This window comes from Heptranchias perlo, chromosome 21 (assembly GCF_035084215.1).
Source record: "Heptranchias perlo isolate sHepPer1 chromosome 21, sHepPer1.hap1, whole genome shotgun sequence".
In the NCBI taxonomy this organism is placed as follows: Eukaryota; Metazoa; Chordata; class Chondrichthyes; order Hexanchiformes; family Hexanchidae; genus Heptranchias; species Heptranchias perlo.
The window spans coordinates 23,935,746-23,955,944 of record NC_090345.1 but is presented as its reverse complement, the minus strand read 5'-3'; the positions used below and the strand labels follow the sequence as shown (position 1 = coordinate 23,955,944).

Sequence of the window (20,199 nt, the reverse complement as noted above, 5' to 3'; positions counted from 1 at the left end):
ACTGCAGTCCGTGCAGTGAAGGTATTTCCACAATGCTGTTAGGTAGGGAGTTCCAAGATTTTGTCCCAGCAACAATGAAGGAAAAGCGATATATGTCCAAGTTGGGATCATATGTGACTTGGAGGGGAACTTGGAGGTGATGGTGTTCCCATGCACCTACTGCCCTTGCCCTTCTGGGTGATGGAGGTCGTGGATTTGGGAGATGCTGTCAAATCCTGTGCATCCTGTGGATAGTACACATTGCAGCCACGGTATGCCGGTAGTGGAGGAGGCAGTGGCTGTCTAAGATGGTAGAGGGGCTGCCGATCAAGTGGAATGCAGCAGCCGGCAACAGTGAATTAATAAATTCATAGAGCAGTGGGCAAACCAAGAAATAAAATGAATGGAGCAGCAGATGCATCAACAAATCAATAAACTAGTAGTACAGTGGACACCAATGAAATAATTAATTAATGTAGCAGTAGGCATGCCAAAAAATGAATGCAGCAATGGGCATCAGGGGTGTAAAACGGGTGGCTGACCCATTTTACTGACACGTCAATTTCCTGCCGGGCGGGTTAGGTTAAAATTATCCCTAAATGATTGTAAGTTACTATGCATTGTATAGCTAGATTATGTTACAATGATTTGATGTGTAAAGCCTTTGGAAAATATCAGTGTATTAATTGCACTTCCATTGCGTATCCTACTGAATTATTGGTGTGGATGAAATACCATGAAAGAACTGTAAGGCTAAGGGCTTGGCATGGATGAACATTAAATGTGGAACAGATTGGAAGGCAAACGAGGCATGCAATCTTTGGTCATCTGCCTGGTACATGGTACTGTTGGGTGATTTTATCCCATCTATGCCTAGATCCTATACTTACTGTATACAGTGTCAGACCTGGCAACCACCTCCTGCCAGACGTGGAACACTATCATCTTGTGTGGAGGATATTCGGGGGGTGGGGGGGGTAAATGGAGCAACTGTCCTCGCACTCACTTTGTGTAGCCGCACATCCACTTTGCCATCTATCAAACAGGGAACTGTGCCACTTGCAAGAGACACCCTTTCTTGCCTCCATGTTGGATGTGCTGCCCCTTGCTTTTCTCCTGCCGCTTATTTCCCCAATGCAGCCTTTAGAAAGGCTGACAAATATTTAAGCTCTATTTTGAGCTTTTTTAAAGGTTCTTGAATTTTTGACCGTGCAGCCACCTACATTGCAATTGCTAATCCTTTTAAAAATTGCATTTGATATCCTGCCCATACATCAGTTGCGCTCCCTGTCCTTGTGCCAATGTACACCGAAAGTGTGTTCAATTAATTAGCTGTCCTTACAAACTCAGGCAAGGTTAGAACCCCTTACTCATTGCAGTGTGGTCCTGTTGCAATGCGGTCCTGTCACAATGCTGGCTGGAATGCATAATTGGCCCCATAGTCACCATTTCCAGTGCAGTGTTGTCAAAACCATAAAATTTGAAAAAGTATTGCAATTAAATTGGATTCTACCTTGTGATATAATAATAGCTTATTGACCAAGATAAGATTGAAGGTAGATTGCAGACAAAATGACTGAGTCCACATCTTTGCAGGGTGTGTAAAACTACATTGGAATCAATACTGTTTTTCTAACACATCTAGTTAAATGTTTAATTCCAGTAAGTGACCTGTGATTGGATTTTAATTGTCTATTTTGGTGTTCAAAACTCTTTTATTTAGGTGCTTTTACCTTTATCTTGGATTTTTGGGAGAACATTATCAAACCAATCTTTATGTTGGCGTTGCACATTTATATGCTGTGCTGTGCCTCTGGGTATTCTGTAAGTGTATTGGAGGCCAATTCAGAAAACAGAGAGCTCCGATTTTAACTGGAGGCTAGGGGCTCGACTTTCGCACCCCCGAGCGGGGGGGCTGCGAAAATCGGGGATTCCCGGGGCGGGTCCAGAGCCCAGCTCCAACCCGCCCACTTCCGGGTTCCCCAGTGACGCACTGACATGCGTGCGCAGTCCCCGCATGTGGGACTCCTGCCAGCAATTAAAGCCGGCGGGATGCCACTTGATGTAATTAACCAGGTACTTCAGGTCGCTTACAGACCTGATTGACCTGATATTTTAGGAGGGGTGGGATTTTCAAGTCAACTGTGACTGTTCCCCGTACTGAGGGAAACACTCCCAGTTGAAATGGACATGTTGCAGCCATCAGCCTGTGGCAGCTGCAAAGGTCCATTTGACAGGAGTGGGGGGGGAGACCCTCACTCATTGTAGGAGGCCACTCTGTCATTTTGGACAAAGTTTGGCCTCCACCACCCTCCTCCTAACAATAAAATTCACCAACTTGCACACTTACCCCGGTGTCCAGACACATTTACCTACCTTGCGGACCCCCTCAAATGTACATCTTCCAGATGGGGGCCGCCGTAGCTGCAGTCATGACCTCCTCGGAGGATGAACAGCATCACCAGCCTCACCGGCCACACCATCCACCTCTGACATGTAGAGCTCCACAACACAGTGCTGTGACACATCCACCTGCAGGAGGGAGGGCAACGGCAGAAAGAGAAGCATCGCAGAATGCACTACCCTCGCCACATGGTCTACAGACCGAGGCTTAGCTTCCTGGACCTCTCTGAGCAGCAGTGCACATGGAGGCTCAGAGTCACTCGACATGTAGTCGTGGACATCTGCAACCTCCTTCATGCCGAGCTGCTCCCGGCTGGCCCGAGCACCATCTTCTTACCACTGCCCTCAACAGCTTCTCCTCCGCATCCTTCCAGGGTGCAACTGGGGACATCGCCGACGTCGCTCAGTCGTCTGCACAAAAGAGCCCTGCAAATACACCTACACCCACTCTGCAGTGACACAATGGGTGGCAGGAAACTCACTGTCATTTCTCGGCCTACTAATAAAAAGTGCAGTTGGGACCCGATCACGTCACTGGGACCCGACGTGCATATGCTAAAGAGGGTTCAGCTGGCTTTCTGCGGTGTCCTTGCCTCCTGTGTGAAAATCCCGGCAGGTCAGCTTCCAGCGGCTCCAGGGCGGGTAACTGACCTGGGAGATTTTAACTGTCCACCCGCCTGTTTTCCGCCTGGTGGGTAGGGTTAAAATCACCCTACTGGTCTTACGTGCATTTCTATTTTCCAAATTGGCCTCCATTGTGTTACTAGGAAATCAGTGGTACAGCACAATGTAGGATTTTTCAGCTTTAAAATCAATGAACTTCGATTTAAAACAAATTCAGGTCACAGACCTCAGAGTTGACTCTGAACCAATTGTGACACGATCTGCATCATGATGTAAGAATTCTGACACTGTGAACTGCCAACATTTTCACAAGCCTGATAAGGGATCTCTGAGTACCAGAGGAAAACTTGGGCCTCCTTTGCTCTTATATTATTGCAGCCAATGGATTTATGTTTGGCAGTGTAATCATCTGTGAGGGAGCCATATGTCGAGAGCTATTGTAATGTAAAGTACTTGTGTTCAGATAACTAGGCATTGATAATTTTTGTCCTTTCATGCTCCTGTTGTTTCTGTTGAGGTATTCTTGCTGGCCTCCCAAGCTGCACCCTACACAGAATTCAACTCATACCGAAATCCAATCCTGCACTCTATCCCCAACAAATGCCAGCTCACATATATTATCTGTCCTTGCCAACCTCCATTGGCTCCTCCGCTGTGAGCACCTCACTACTGTTGCAACCTCCTCAAGTCCTGTGTCTCTGCCTGCAACTCCCAGTCTTTCAACCCTGGTCTACTATGCATTCTAGCCTCCCTCCAGCCTGCCATCAGTGACAGATGTCAGCCTTCTGACTCACACTCTCTAAAACTCCCTTCTCTAAACTCATTTGTCTTTCCATATCACTCCCCACCTTTAAAAACCTCTTTAAAACCTACCTCTTCAACAGTGCCTTCGGTCACCTTCCTTAGTCCTCCTTCTACTCCTGCACAAGTAGGACCTGCCCTCCAACTGTGAAATGCCTGTGCCCTATGCCATGTTAAATATGCCATATTGCTGAGTGAATATAAGGCTATGTTATACTAAACTCTTAGTGATAACGAACAGTGAAAAGAATAAAGTTAATGGAACTGTGTGACAAAGTGTTTATATTGTTATGTTTTATACAGTGTATTCATTGATGTTTTGTTACCAGGTTCACGTATAAAGATGTTGAAGTTTGAAAGTCGATTGGTCCAGGTTCAACAAGCATGTGGCCCTGCTGAATTTCCTGAACATGAAGAACAAATTTTTGAACTGCAAGCTTTTCAGAAATTTCTTTTAAAGCTAAGGTAAAAGTGTATTGTTATTAACATTAATAATTACTTACATTCTTTTTTAATCTCCAATATTAGACCAGTATTGGTCCAAAACAATGAAGTTTGAATACTTTGTGAATAGTTTTAAAGTAGTTGTTCTGCACATTTTAATTGTTAATAGTGCAATCATTTACAGAAAGCGCACTGCAAACAAATTGTTTTTCAGTTTAAAAATCAAAGCAACCATTGTGGGACAGAGAGGAGAGAGGCTTAAGCTGTACTGTCCTTCTTTCCCCATCTTCCCTGTCAACTGTAGTAAGATCTTATTTCTATAGAAGATGTTGTCCAGAGTCATAAAAAGCTTAATACATATTTACTCTGAACACTGATGTCAAGAGAATGCAGAATATGATTGGACTGACTAGTCTATATGGTATAAGGGTGCTCGGAGGGAAGAGGAGGCACCTAAGACAAAGCACAACTGCAGGCACAAAATATAACTGTAAGAGGACAGTAAGAGCATTTGGTGAGGACCCTTAAGAAATGCTAACTTTCTTGAAATTGAAGGGGACCATAGGGTGCATACACTATACCATACACTAAATGATTACTTCCTCTAAATATTCATCAGTGAAGATTTGAGCAGCATGCCTTCCTTAAATTGTGATAATCCAAGTAGAATTAATGACTTTGACATAAATTAGATGGAAGCTCTAGTCTGGCTAAAAAGACTAGAAATAAAGAAATCTTTAAAAATGGATAGTATTTATCCCAAAGTACTAAGGGAGAGAATGGGTGAAATTTGTGAACCATTGACATTAATTATGAGGAAGTTGCTGAATAATGGGCTAATATGGTAACTGTTTTGAGACCTACGCAATTTCAGAAATTGGTGCCTTCAATACTAGGTTAAAGAATTGTAAACAATTTTACAACACCAAGTTATAGTCCAGCAATTTTATTTTAAATTCACAAGCTTTCGGAGATTTCCTCCTTCCTCAGGCAAATGTTTCAAGAGCTCCTTGAAGCCTACGCATTTATACATATAGAACAATACATGGTGTTTACAGACTGCCCCTGGAACTGCCCGTTGCAGGGCAAAGAATAGACTTGATTATTAGGAGTAAACATAACTACCTATATGATAATAATTTAGTAAACAGCAGCTGATATAGGTTCAGAAAGGGAAAGGTTCCACTTGACCAACCGCTTCACTTTTTTGAGTAAAGACTGTGGAAGCCCTATGAAGACTTCAAAAAAGCACTTGATAACGTTCTGCATGAAAGGCAACTAGTTGAGCTTAAAGTGGTGGGAATTCAGGGTAAAACTCGGGAATGGATCAGAAATTGGCTGAAGGATGAGAAGCAGCAGGTATTTGTACTTTATGTCAAAACGAGGAGAATTGGTCAGCGGGATGCACTAGGAATTGATATTGGGAGCCCTGCATCTAATTTTTGTTAATGATATGGATTCAGAAGCTTAATGCAAACTGGTCTTATTTACAGATGATAACAAACTAGTAGGAACAGTTGAATCTGAGTAGACATCTTGTAAACTACAAAATAAATTATACAAAATTTGTAAGGGGTCAGAACATTACAGATGAAATTTAATATGGAGAAGTGCATATAGGAAAAATTGGACAATATAAGTGCTCCACGAATGGTGTCAAAATAAATATGAATGATGTTGAAAGAGATCTATGGGTTTTAGTAGGCTCAACATTCAACATACCCAATCACTGCAGCGTAGCTAGCAACAAAGCAAATGGAACGCTGAACTATATAGCCAAAATATTAGTTTACACTGTTAATTGTATCCATGTAATTTATATCAATTAGTGTTAATTGTGTTCAGGTGGTATGTATCAATTGGGGCTGTCTTGTATCCATATATGAGAGCTTATCTAGGGTGTGGTGTGTATGGTGGAGCTTTGTGAATAAAAGTTTGGAAGCACTGAGGACCAGGCTCTAGTATTCTATCCTGCACCACTGGGCTATCCAGCTTGTAACATACAATTCTGTGTATTAAATTCCATCTGCCATTTTACTTTTGTTCTATACTATGCCAGAGCTGTAAAGCACACAATCAGTGTAGAAATATTGCAAGCTCATTACAATTGCTTAATGCTGCTTAGACAGTTCAGCTGAACAGCTCCTCAATGGTGCTGAGACAGTTAACTGAACAATGCCTACTAGTTTTAGTCAGAGTTACTACATCCAATTTTACCAATTGCAAGCCAGGAAGAACATACAAAATTTAAAATCAAAGTGAATTTCCATTTTAGTTTTTAAATAATATTAACTTGAACAAAAAAAAGTATTCTAACTTTTAAAATCAGTACTATTTCTGGCATTGAATAATGGTCAATTGTTATTTCCCCTGCCTGGTTTCTTTTCTTGCTTTGGATCTCCCCATATTATGCACCAATATGTTTACCAATTGATCAGATGCAGTATCTACTCCTAGGTCTTTGAGATGTATGTGTAGGAATAGTTAATTACCTCCTTGACTGTGAGGAAAGGTAAGGTGTCCTCTCAGCACTTCCCGTGTGGCATGTCCAGAATCAAAAATTTATTCTATGGGGATACCTTGTGTCCTACTGCTCCATGCAGTTACTATACAATGTGATGTGCCCCACACTGCCTGTATTGTGATTATTAATAATAGTTAAGAATATAAGAAAATAGAAAGCACCCCATTCAGCTCACTCTGTCAACTAGGTCCCTGCATCATGACTCAATCTGACCAGTTGTTTTAGCCTTTGTATGTTTGCTGAGTCAAGAATTGATCAAGATTCCTTCTGAATACTTCAACTGAGCCAGCATCTACTGCATTCTATTCCACACGTCAATAACTCCAACAGTGAAGACGTAATTCCTTAAGTTAAGCTTAGAGAAATTAATGGAAATACACTTTCACTAAACTGATACTTTATATATTTTCTTAAAGATTGCTAGGTGGATTGGCAAAAGAAGCAATTTTCTGTAATCTGCGAGTTCCAGACCAATTTCAGAAATCGAAAGAGGAGATCAATGTTGTTGTTCTCACAGGTACATTTCTTATTTTCAAAATGTAAGACTAAGTTTTTTCATGATGCCTCTAAAGGACTCATTACTGCAATGTCTGGCTTGTGTGTGCATGCAAGCAGTAAGAGATGCTGATATCAGTTGTAATAGCTCAACAATGTAACTGAATTTAAGCCTTAAGACCACTGGTAAAATAACTATTAAATGTCAGACCATTTTAATATCAGGAACATCTCATTATTATTATTGAGTTAGACAGTTCTCATGCTGTGGGTGAGGTTTAAGCATGCATACAGTGCTTCGGGACAGTGCAAGAATAAATTGTAGGCATTGGCTCCACTCAAAGTTTATAAAGTTACAACAATATCACAAAGACCACAGGCAAGTTTATTGTTTATTTTTCTCGTAATACAACCTTACTGCCATTATGTTCAGAACACATTGTTTAGCCAGATGTTTTTAAAATTGCTAGAGTGTTACTAGTATTTTGAAAAAGGTGTTTAAAAACTCTTTAAAGATGTTGGGGTAGAATTTCTGTGATGGTTCTCCCAATTGTCCTCCGTATCTTTGACATAAATGCCATACGGTGGGTGATTGGGAGAACCCCTGTGGAAATTATTGGTGATTGTCAATAACTGGGGAGAGAGTTGATACTCAATGACAACTAACAAAGTTTGAAATTAACTAATTGAAAGGAAACATGAAAGATCTCTGAGTGGGTACACTGTGTTGAAGACTTTATTTTCACCTCTGGGACCTAGGTTTGAATACAGCCCAGACAAACATAAGTTAGGCAGTCATAATCCAGTTGCTCGTGATTGTCAGCTCTTATGGTCTGTTCGAGTAAAATTGTTGAGCTAGCGCTAATTTCTCACAAGAAACCATAAGATGGCTAGTGGGAAATCAGAAAATGAATCACTCTGCCATAATAGGGAGTGCTCCTCTGAGGTTGGAATTAAAGCACATGGCTAGATCTGTGACCTGCCTGTTTGCATCTCAGAAAGATTTTGCAATATTTTTGCGTCCCCAGCAATCAGCAAAATCAAAACTAGGAGACATTGGTTATGGTTATAGTGGACTCCAGTTATGAACTTAATGTAGAAAAAGAAACTCTGTAGTGGTTGCACAAATGCAGAGTAACAGGATATTTTATGGGAAACCTATCTCAAAAGTGGATATAGAAATTATTACCTCACATTATGGTTGTGTGTGGACTTGACATTGTGCATTTCTTGGGGAATCTTAAATGACTTTTTTTTGTAGCATCCCAGGCAGACTGGCTGGTTGTTGGACTGCCAGAATAGGAACTCGCAGGTCAGGGTAGGGATCAGGAGCGAGAAAAATAAAGAGAAAGAATAAAGCAGGACAAACAACAGAAGCAATGAGAAAGAGGGATTGAAAAAGAAAAAGAGCAAAGAAGTTAATCAAAGGGAATAGCAGTAAATGGAAATGGGGAGAGAGAATGGGGAAGTAATTCTTAATGTAACATTTTAACCTTAGGTCAAAATATTCCCACTGCATAAAAGACCCAAAATACTAATAAATCTTATATATATTTAAGTGAAAGAGTTCAAATCCATGTTCATAAATAGAAATTAACAAGGGAACTTGAAGCACATTCTCTTCAAACTATACTGTATTGAATCTTTACAATCGTCATTGGAGATACTTACCTCTATTTTGAGCTACTGCCCTGTGAGGCAACCAAACAGTTTTACTGTAGATTTTTCCTGGGTTTTACTGTACAGGTATATGATACAAATTTTCACTCCTTGTTCAGAGCTTTGTCCTCCAGGAGCTGGTATCAGGAATTCAGGTGTGGAAGTCAATGGGCTCCAAAGGACATTCAGTCCAATAAAAATGAATGAAGAACCCTGCTGACCTGCAGTCCGATTTCCTGATTTGCGCTTCCGGTGGGCAAATCTCTGTGTTATGAGTGCAAATTCATAAAATAAACTCTTATATTTTTACTGGTAATGCTTAACTGCTTACTGCTTACTAAAAATCTTGTTTTGTAGCTGGGACAAAGATCACAAACAGTGGATAATGGATATGCATTTTTTTTTAATTAAGTATAAATGAAGTCAGCTACATGAAGACTTTGTCAGATGATTGTAAATCTGTATCACCAATAGTTGGAGATCGCCATATAAAATAGGACATTTCAGTAACAGTGAAAGTTATATTAAGGTTCCAGATTTTAGTATGGTTTTCTTTGATGTCGATTCCTTCCATTTAGTAGATTCTAGCTTTTTCTAGCGGTTCTACATTCAGCTTATTTACCACATAATTCTATTATTTATATTATGAAAAGTAGTGTCTGCTTGCTAATTCCTCTCAGCCTCCTCTTGTTCTGTGTTTTATATTTTTAAACTACCTGTCAGAATCAACCTTGAGTAGGCATTTTCAAGGTGAAATTGGACTTCACCAATAGCGCGAAACATGCAGTAGCGAATTGACAGCCTGTTTGAAACCGTTACCCATTTTCGTTTCCATTGAAGCCAATCACCTGTTTCGAGCTACTGGCGAAGACCAATTTCGCCTCCTTTATGTAGTAACGCCTATTATGGGATATAATTGCAATAGATTTTCATGATGTTATTGACATGGATAGAGGGACAGAGGTAAGAATCGTGGCAGCTGATAATATTATGGCAGTCGCCTGAAGTGTTTCTGGCCTACAGTCTGCGCAAGACGTTCACCATGCCCCAAATGCAAGTGGCCAGTACAAAAGGGGCCAGAAGCCAATGCATAACTTGTACGCTAGGCCCATTAGCTCCCTGCCTTTAATTTAACATGGGACTGGGCCCTGAAGGGGAGGCCACCTTTAAATTTTAAAAAAGCCATGTATCTCTGCCCTATGCCCGGTAATCCCCATGCCTCTGCTCTGTGCCCAATGCCCCTCCCCCCTCATGATGGGAAACTGCTAGGTACATAACAGGCAGCCAGAAGTTCTTTACTGATTGCTGACTTCCAGTAATGTGGCCCTGGCGCACCCATGCATAATGACAGATGTGCCCAGAGCGTTAGTAAATTATGTAAATAAAATGGCCTTATGTTATTGCGTGAGGTCAGCTCTTTCATGTGCAGGTGCTTGGAGCTCCTTAACAACGCTGACATTGGCGGCACTGCATGGCAGCCAAATTCACTGCATTGAACTTCATAATACCGTTGAAGGAAAGATTCTGCGCAAAATATCTACCTTTGAGCTACCCTGCCTGGAAGAATTAATAGCAACAAAGAATAATTGGCATACACCAGTAACTGTGCAGGCACTTTACTCGAGAACATTGTATGCAGAAATTCAGATAAGTGTACCATCCTTTTAATTATACTCTTGCATTATAATTATTTAAGTGGTTTTGAGGGTGGGTGAACTAGTGAAATAATTTCACTTCTTCACCAGAATTGAACCTGACCTTGTTCCGTGGAATGGAACTGGTGCAACTCTGGACTTAATTGGTTGCCTGATACATTTGATAATGAATCTAAAATTAGTTGATCTCATAGTTATTTTGAGGGTTTGTTAGATTGAGACAAATTTTTAAAAATTGTTTCTCGATTCATCAGAGTTTTAGTAAAAATGAATTAAATTTTTCTATTGATTGAACTATTTGTCTCTGATTTGGTTCAAATCTTTGCTACACTTGATGCTTATTGCTGTAAAGCACCACAGTCCAGTGAATACCCCAGCATTCAGTCTATTTGTAACCAAATTTGCTGATATAGCTGATGATATTTTAGGACAAGGAGTATTCTGTCTGGATCTGAGGAACTGGAAGGGCAGAGTATCCCCCCAGGACAACTGCTGGCTGCTGCAGGTACCAGAGAATACAGAATTGATCAAAAACACCTCAATCAAACAATTTGCTGATCCAGTTCAGGGAATTAAGGTAAGGTTTAAGTAGTGCCAGCATGTAAAAGCTACCATATGTGTATAATGTCATATTTATGTTTGCACCTTACATCAAGCCATTTTTATACTGTCTCTGACGTCAGTGCCTGATATGCACATATTTTCAGCCAATGGCATCACCAAAGGTAGACCTACCAGATCTGTTAAGGCCAGCTGCATTGATGACCTGGGTACAGAAATTCTGTGGCCAGAGAGGATGGATCTCCTACCAGAGAGCTCGAAATTGGGTTAAAGCCCAGATCCTCCAGGTTTCTGTCTGTGCAAAAAGCACTGTCAATTCCAGTGTGTGGGGGTTGGCGGAGGAAATGGAAGAGAGAGGTGGGAGGCGGAGAGGTTTAGGGAGGGAGATCCAGAGAATAGGGTTGAAGTGACTGAAGGCTCTACTTGCAGTGATGGGACAAAAGAAGGGAGGATGATCAAAAGGCTGGATTCAGAGGAACGGAGTGCTCGAGGGATTATAAGGCTAGAGAAGCTTTCAGAGATAGAATAAGACATTAAGCTGAGGTCCTGTCTGCCTGTTCAGGGAGTTCTTCTGCTGTCTTAGATAATATTCATCCCTCAGCCAACACCACCAAAACTAATTTACTGGTCATTCATCTCATTGCTGTGTATGGGATCTTGGAGTGCACAAATTGGCTGTCGCATTTGCAGTGATTACACTTCAAAAAACAGTAACTGCACTTCAAAAGTAATTCACTGATGCCCTGAGGATGTGAAAAGTGATATATAAATGGAAGTGTTTTTCTTTCTTATCAATCATTGATATGCTCAACAATTCAAAACCAGGCTGCGTAGCACTAACCTTGAATTATGGGCTGCCCTCTGATCCTGAAAAGATCATCCTACTTTTCATGGAGCCCATCAAGAAAAGCAGGTGGGTCATTGGTCAGAAAATGGTTTAAAGACCATGTGAGGAGCCATTGCTTGAGCATTCTGATTCCCTCACTACAAAATTATATTTAATGGCCATCCAGAAGAAGTGAGGGGAGATTTTCTGCTTCAGCACTCCCTAGCCCCTGCTTTTCTACCCATTCAAATGAATGGGGGAAAATCACAGGCTGAAAAACACAGCAGAGAATAAAGCTATGATTTGAGAAGTATGAAAATAATCATCGGTATAAGTACATTCTGATAGGCTGCTTTACGCCTGCTGAGACTGATGCCATGAATCTGACCAAAGGATTTCCTGCCCACTAAGGAGAGGTGCTACTCATGAAGGAGGAAAATATATTCCCCGATAAAGGAATGCACAGAGTTGACATCGGGTATGATAGTGCAGTGGTAATGGTACTGGACGAGCAATCCAGAGCTGTGAAATAGAATTCAATGAATCTAATCACTTGTGGGCTTGCTGCCAGATTATTGTAAAATCCCAACTGATTCATTGACATCTTTCAGGGACGGGAACCTGCCAGCTCTGTCCAGTCTGGCCTACACATGATTTCAGTCCCACACTACGTGGTCGACTCTTAATACCACATAACGTGGTCTAGTAAGCTACTTAGTTGTAAAAATAATTACTATAGAAGAAGGCCCACCAATTTCTCATGGCAACAAGGGATGGGTAATAAATGTGGTCTTGCCAGTATCATCCACATCCTGGAAACAAATAAAAATTCTCAGTCATGACTTAACTATAAAATTCATCACAATAAAGATAAAGTAAAAACAGTATATTAGTTTACCAACACACTGCTGAGAGAAGGTCTTATACTTATACAGCACCTTTCACATTGTCAAGATGTCCGAAAGTACGTCATAGATGATGAAGTACTTTTGAAGTGTAGTTGCTATTGTAACGTAGGGAAATGCGACAGCCAATTTGCACCCAACAAGGTCCCACAAACAGCAATGAGATAAATGACCAGATAATCTGTTTTGGTGATGCTGGTTGAGATATAAATGTTGGTCAGGACACCAGGAGAACTCCCCAGTTCTACTTTGAATAGTGCCATGGGATCTTTTACGTCCATCTGAGAGGGTAGATGTGGCGACGGTTAATGACTCATTTGAAAGTCGGTACTTCCCCTGTTGTATTGGTCAAAAGCTTAACATTTATTCAGTGCAAAGGAATTGTTTATTTATTGCCTTGCAAATACAGAGGTGCTTGCATTTATCGTTCAGTCACGAACGCTGCAAATAGAATCATACAAGTACATTGTTTGGAATCCTGTTTAATATTGAAACATTTATACTTAAATTATATTTTTGCTAACAAGATAGACAAGCAACTGTAAGTAAGGTTGAGGTAATGTTTAGAAATGAAGTAATTGCATGACATAAGAACTGAGCACAAATCAATCACAGCTACTTTTTAAAAAAATAACTGAGTGAATGGTTTCCCTTTAGATTAGAGGAATTTAGGATGCTGATTTTTAATATGGCTACAGTTGTTGATGAGGTACTATTACTGTGATTACCATGTTTACATATTAAGAGCCCTGATCGCAATAACATCATCTCACATGTGTATGTGCTATAATCCCAGGAATTGAGAATGCATAAAATCTCATCAATAAAGCAACATCAACCCTTTCATATTGCTATTAAATTTGCTAAAGTTTAAGATTTAGATGAAGAAAAAACTAACTTCTGAACCCGAAGTCTCTGTGATTGAGCATTAGGCCCAGTGGAACTATTTGTACTTTTTTAAACCAGCAAAGCTCTTCATCTCATTGTGCTAATGATGCTCATTGAAGAAGACAAGTATCTCAACACAGCTGCCAGCCTCAGGACTTGTTCACTGGTTTGGTGTAATTATTCTGTAGAATGAAGCTAAATGTTAGCATTTAGGATTTTGCAAATGCTTTCTAATTCAGATCTGTGAATATCTCATACATTCACCCATTCAATCCTTTTCTTTAAACCTTACAGTTGCTTTTTATAATGAGTGTTGCTCATTTGCTGCAGTACAGCCAGTAATTATACTAAATGTACTGTCAAACAAACATTGATTCTGTTAAAATTAGACTTAATTTAAAGCCTTGTATCTAAAGATTATTAGTTTCAATAAAACTTTCTATAAAGTGTTTGTAATGTTTCTATAAAATGTTACATCCAAGTGTAACATTTTTTTCTGAAATGCAGCTCTGCCTCACCACTACCTCTCTCAATCCCTTCACTGCCTTTGATTTGTCACAGTGCTTGTCCAACATCCAGTACTTGAGCAAAAATTCCCTTCAGTTAAATATTGGGAAGACCGAAGCCATTGTCTTTGGTCCCCAACACAAACTCCGTTCCCTAGTCACCGACTCCATCCCTCTCCCTGGCCACTGTTTGCAACCTCGGCATCCCATTTGACCCTGAGCTGAGCTTCCGACCCCATATCCTCTCCATCACCAAGACCGCCTACTTCCACCTCTGTAATATCACCCGTCTCCGCCCCTGCCTCAGCACATCTGCTGCTGAAACCTTCATCCATGCCTTTGTTACCTCTAGACTCGACTATTCCAATGCTCTCTGCTCTCCTGGCTGGCCTTCCACCCTCTGTAAACTTCAGCACATTCAAAACTCTGCTGCCCGTATCCTAACTCGCACCAAGTCCCGTTCACCCATCACTCCTGTGCTCGCTGTCCAATTTTGGATCCCGGTCTGGCAACGCCTCGAATTTAAAATTCTCATCCGAGTGTTCAAATCCCTCAGTGACCTCGCCTCTCCCTATCTCTGTAACCTCCTCCAGCCCTACAACCCTCCGAGATCTCTATGTTCCTCTAATTCTGGCCTCTTGTGCATCCCAAATTTCCATCGCCCCCACCATTGGCGGGAGCGCCTTCAGCTGCCTAGTCCCTAAGCTCTGGAATTCCCTCCCTAAACCTCTCTGCCTCTCTAACTCTCTCTCCTCTTTTATAACACTCCTTAAAACCTACCTCTTTGACCAAGCTTTTGGTCATCTGTCCTAATATTCCTTTATGCGTCAAGTTTTGTCTGATAATGGTCCTGTGAAGCACCTTAGGGTGTTTTACTATATTAAAAGCACTATATAAATGCAAGTTGTTGTTGAAATGAGCACCACTTTGGCAGAAATATATGCTAATATCTTACTCACACTTGCAGATACTTGGAACAACAAGGCATCTTAAAGCATTTACATTATAGAAGTTCAGTTAATGGCAGAAGTGATTGCTCGCTTCCTATGAATCTGCTGTTGGATGAAGGCCTACTTTTGCAGCTAACTAAACTTGGGTAACTCCAGCCTGCACATTCACACTAATCCAAAAATCAGGTGTCCAACTTTGAGTTGAAGCCCATCAAGCCTGTGCACCCCAGCACCCACTGACAATTGTATAAAGAGCAGAATGGCATATGATAAAGGAAAAGTGCCTTTAGATATAGCTGTAGTATTGATTTCTGCCACTAGAAGTCACTAGCGTGGTTTGTTAATACTATACGGAGGTTAGCCCCTGAAACCAGGCACAGGGGTCGCGATGCGCGATTAACCCGCGCCGGGTTGTTGAGATGCAGGCAGCATGTAACATTCGTGCTGCCTGGTGATTTACCTAATTGCTGCAAGTAGCCAGGCCTACTTGCACTGTTGAGTGGCAGCACACACCAGCAGGGGGCCCAGATATTATGAGTGGCTAGCATCACTTAAAGGCAGCCCCTATAAAATACAGGGGTTCGCACGGAGTCTGAACGGAGATCAGACATCGCACATGTAAAATACAGATGCAGGTCCCATCCCTATGTTTACAAACTGTTGAGTTATTTTAAAACATTGAATAAAGGTTGAGCACTACTGAATCCCACATCCTCCAATCTGCATACCAAACCCCACCAATCTGCCGATCTCAGTTATTACCGGGCCTGTGAGAGAGCATGCACCAAGGTTCTCTGATATTACACTAGAGGCCTTGGTGCAAGAGATGGACAGAAGGAGGGGCATCCTAGATCTGCACGGAGGGGCAAGAGGCCCTCCAGACATATGCTCCTGAGGCAGTGGGGGGCAGTAGGGGAGGAAGCCAATGCCAGGTACATAGCACACAAACATGGATGCAGTGCAGGAAGAAGTTCAATGCTTTGACACGAATGGTCAAGGTGAGTGAGGTCAAGTGGCATCTCCTACCAACTGCTTCACTAGCTGCATCCACTGCTCCACGCATTACACCCCCATCTCCCATTTACCAACAAACTCTTTCAATCAGTACCCAACTCTTCCAATCAGATGCTTCCTCTCACCCTCACACATTACTACTGTTGCAAGCCGCACACCCACAACTCACAGGTCACACACACTGGCAGCTATTTACCATGATAACCACACTACCCAAACATCTTGCAGGACACTCACCGACACATGTCCTGCTTTCTCGCAGGGGAAGGTTGCGCAAAACAGAAGGCAGCAAGTGTCAGTGGCTCCATGGAACATGAACCTGCTGTCCTCTCTCAGAATGACAGCATTCCTGTCTCACCCCTGCCACTCTGCCAGTGCTCTTGCTGTTGCCTGTCAGCTAGCCAGCCCACTCCCTGGAAAGTATTGAAACTTTATTATAGGAACATACGAAGATAGGAACAGGAGTTGGCCACTTAGCCCCTCGAGCCTGTTCCGCCATTCAATGAGATCATGGTTGATCTGTGACCTAACTCCATATACCCGTCTTAGCCCCATATCCTTTAATACCTTTGGTAAAATCTATCAATCTCAGATTTAAAATTAACAGTTGAGCTAGCATCAACTGCCGTCTACGGAAAAGCGTTCCAAATTTCTACCACCCTTTGCATGTAGAAGCGATTCCTAACTTAACTCCTGCAAGTCCTTGCTCTAATTTTTATGTTATGTTCCCTAGTCCTAATATTTACCTCCAAAAACAGGTACAAATGCATCAGCAGCCAGAAGCAATAATCCAGCAACTAACTCCTGCATGATCACTTTAGATAGCGCTGGTTTGGGGGGAGGGGGGATCCTCCATACTATGTAAGACCTGTTCAGCTGTGCGCTGGCTGGAGCTTGAAGTTCCAAAATCGCATCTGTCCCTTTAACTCAGCATTGCACACTGATCTACCGCATAGTCTCCCTGCTTTACATGGTGCCGGTGTTCATTATCTGCTTGTGCGCAAACGCCTTTACCAAGATAGCGGCCGGTGCATATCATGTCAGAAGTGTGTGCGCGCATTCCATATGCCATTTTGGGTCCTTCGGAATCCGCGTAGCGCCTACAAAACGGGCACTGCGCTGCCCAATTTAGTGTGCAGAGTGATGAACATGTGCAGAGTGAAGAACAGACACCTAGTGGATGTATTGAACAAGGATACCATACGTTTGCCTCCAGCAAAGATCAGTACATTTTCCTGAGGCAGTTCCTTTCCATTTGGAAATATGGGAGCACTTGTGCTCATCTAGCTACCTAACTAGAACCTTAAAGTACCATTCTAGAATGTAAAAACAGCTGAAGTATTCTTTTTTAAATCAGGCTTTATAACGTAAGTGAATTAGTCTTGAAAATAGTCACTGAAACATTCATCTGTGAAGAGTGGTGCTTGCAGCTCACAGATTTGTAATTAAGCATCATTATCCCAGAGTCCGAGCAGAAATGTAAAAGTGGCTTTAGAATGGAGGTGTGTGAAGGGAAATTGAGTAAAAAAGCACACAGCTGTAGTCTGGTGATCAGTACAAGTTTGTCACTTTAAAACATTAGATTAGATTTGCACCAACTTTGACAGGGATCTTCCTTTTACCATTCACTTCATTTCACAAATAATATTTGGAACTGCATATACATTTGTAAACTCCGAATTATCACTTCATTAACTTAATGTTGCTTTAGCTTATTTTTATAAAATGACTTCAGCAGATTGTTGGTTGCTTTAAAAAATACTGAACCATGCTGAGAACCATTAATTTGTCAGAGTATTCCATTCCCACAGGGGAAAAAAATCTAACTGTAGTGCAATTGTACACATTCATAACAGCAAAAATAAATTCCGAACCAAAAAATTTGCTTCTGTTGCATCCTTGGGGCATGATTTTAAAAGGGAAAAACGGGTGGTTTGGGGGTGGAGGGCATTCAAAATCGCAACCATTTCGGACCCGCCTCCAATCTGCCCACTTCCAGTTTTCACCGAGGCGGGATGAGGGGTGGGTTGGTGATTAAAACCTTTCCAGGAGGCTGTGGGCCTTCCATTTTCACAAAGTTTCCAATTTCTCTTTCATGCCACGTGAAAGAAGGCGAGAAGGCCCGAAACTAACAGGTATGTGCCTTTCTGGCACAGCTTGTGGGCCCAGAAGGGCAGGGGTGCTTCCCCCAAGCCCAACAAGCCTACCTGCAGCGACCCCCAATGATCGCAGGCCGTCCCCCCGATATCCGACCCCCCCCCCAACAATTGCAGACACACCCACTCCAATCTCCGACCCCCCCTCCCAAAAGATCACGGACCCCCCGATCTCCGCCACCCCCCCCAACGATCGTTAACCGCCCCGATCTCCACCCCCCCCCCCCCCCCCAACGATTGCGGAACTCCCCCGACCCCCCGCATCAATCGCCGATGACCCCCCCAATGATCGTGAACCCCTGATGCCCCCCCCCCCCAACGATCGTGGACACCCACGATGACCCCCAATCCTTACACCCCCTACCCCGTGACTAACCCCTGATCCCTCCCCCCATGATTGATTACCCCACCCATGACTTCCATGCCCACCGGTGCCCCTGTGCCAACCCATGCCCCGTCCGAATGAGACCAGCCTGTCAATCAGGCTGGCCAGTCGGACGGTAAACCGACAAAAAAAAGACGCTCTTACGTCAAAATCATAAGGAAGTCCGGGAAACCTGTACTTCCAGGTTTCTTGTCCACAATTTGACCCCCCGCCCCCTTCCCAGCTCGGGGTCAAAATCATGCCCCATGTGTTTGGAAGCTATGCAAAGTTTGAGCAAATTTCTAAGAGTTCAGATGTAATTTCATTGCTAATGGTACTTTCAAATCTATTTCAGTGATGCATTGCCTTGAGGAGTGCAATAAAGCTGTTCTTTGATATAATGTTATTGGGTGCCTACTTCCCATTCTCTCTCTATTATGACACTTGTACATTGATACCACATCATTGGTGGCATGATAGTTCCACAGCCAGCAACGCACTATATACAGAGGCAAGCTGCATGCTTCCAGTGGCCTACAAATACAACCATGCAGTTCCAGTTTTTCGGTTGGTAAATGGCCTCCTAAGCTTCCAATAGGGCAGGCAGGAAGTGCGCGCTTATTACGAACCGCTCGCCATATTGATTTAGGCAAAAAACTCGGTGTCCAGAGCTCATGCCTCAAAGAGGCATTAGGCCCTTTGCATATTCAAATAAGGGCCCTAATGCCTGTTCAGGAAAACCAGGACTACAGGCAGCCTAACAAGCGGTCCTGAAAAGGACCGCTGCAGACCACAATCAATAGCATAAGTGTTTAAAATATATGTACCTGAATGTGGAGCTGGGAGGAACAGAAGTGCTCCTCCTGGCTCTACATTCAAGCCGCCGCTATCCCTGATTGGTGCTGCTACCCTCCCGATCCCAGCCGATCTCTACCCACCCTTCCGGTCACCGCTACCCTCTCTCCCGATCAGAGTAAGAACTAACGGAAGCGCCAGCTCATATTCTTCCTCAGCTGCAGATCCCTGAGATCTGAACCTGTGTTTAAAAGAAGGATGTTGTTAGGAAGCGGGCCAAGCAACCTGCAAAGTCCAAGAACAAATGTGGAGGAATCAACTACCTGCATCTGTGCAATTGTGACTGACCGATTATCATTGTGTCCGTTGGCGACTCCAGGGCCATCTGCAGCCAAGTCCCCAGTGACAGAGGTCCTAGATCCAGTTGCAGTATCTCTTGTGAATGCTCAGACTGCTGTTATAGCAATCGTGGACTACAGTCTCCAAGAGGCTGTCTTGTCCGACTTCAACATGCTAGATGATCTGATGAAAACAGCTACTACACAGTGCTTCACTGTGTTAATGGTATCCATGTGATTTATATCAATTAGTGTTAATTGTATTCAGGTGGTGTGTATCAATTGGGGCTCTCTTGTATTCATATATGAGAG

General features: G+C 42.5%; 1 protein-coding gene across 5 annotated transcripts in view; it reads left to right on the top strand.

Annotated features, from left to right (window-relative positions):
- Positions 1-20,199, top strand: part of si:zfos-911d5.4 (uncharacterized) — a 154,203-nt gene that overhangs the window by 11,524 nt on the left and 122,480 nt on the right. For all 5 annotated transcript variants that reach the window (XR_010966690.1, XM_068002312.1, XM_068002314.1 and 2 more), the window contains exons 2-4: positions 4,137-4,272; positions 7,192-7,292; positions 11,013-11,161. Coding sequence is in view for 4 of the 5 variants with exons in the window: in XM_068002312.1 (XP_067858413.1) it covers positions 4,151-4,272; positions 7,192-7,292; positions 11,013-11,161 (372 nt within the window). In the remaining variant the exon portion in view is untranslated. The remainder of the gene's footprint in view (positions 1-4,136; positions 4,273-7,191; positions 7,293-11,012; positions 11,162-20,199) is intronic.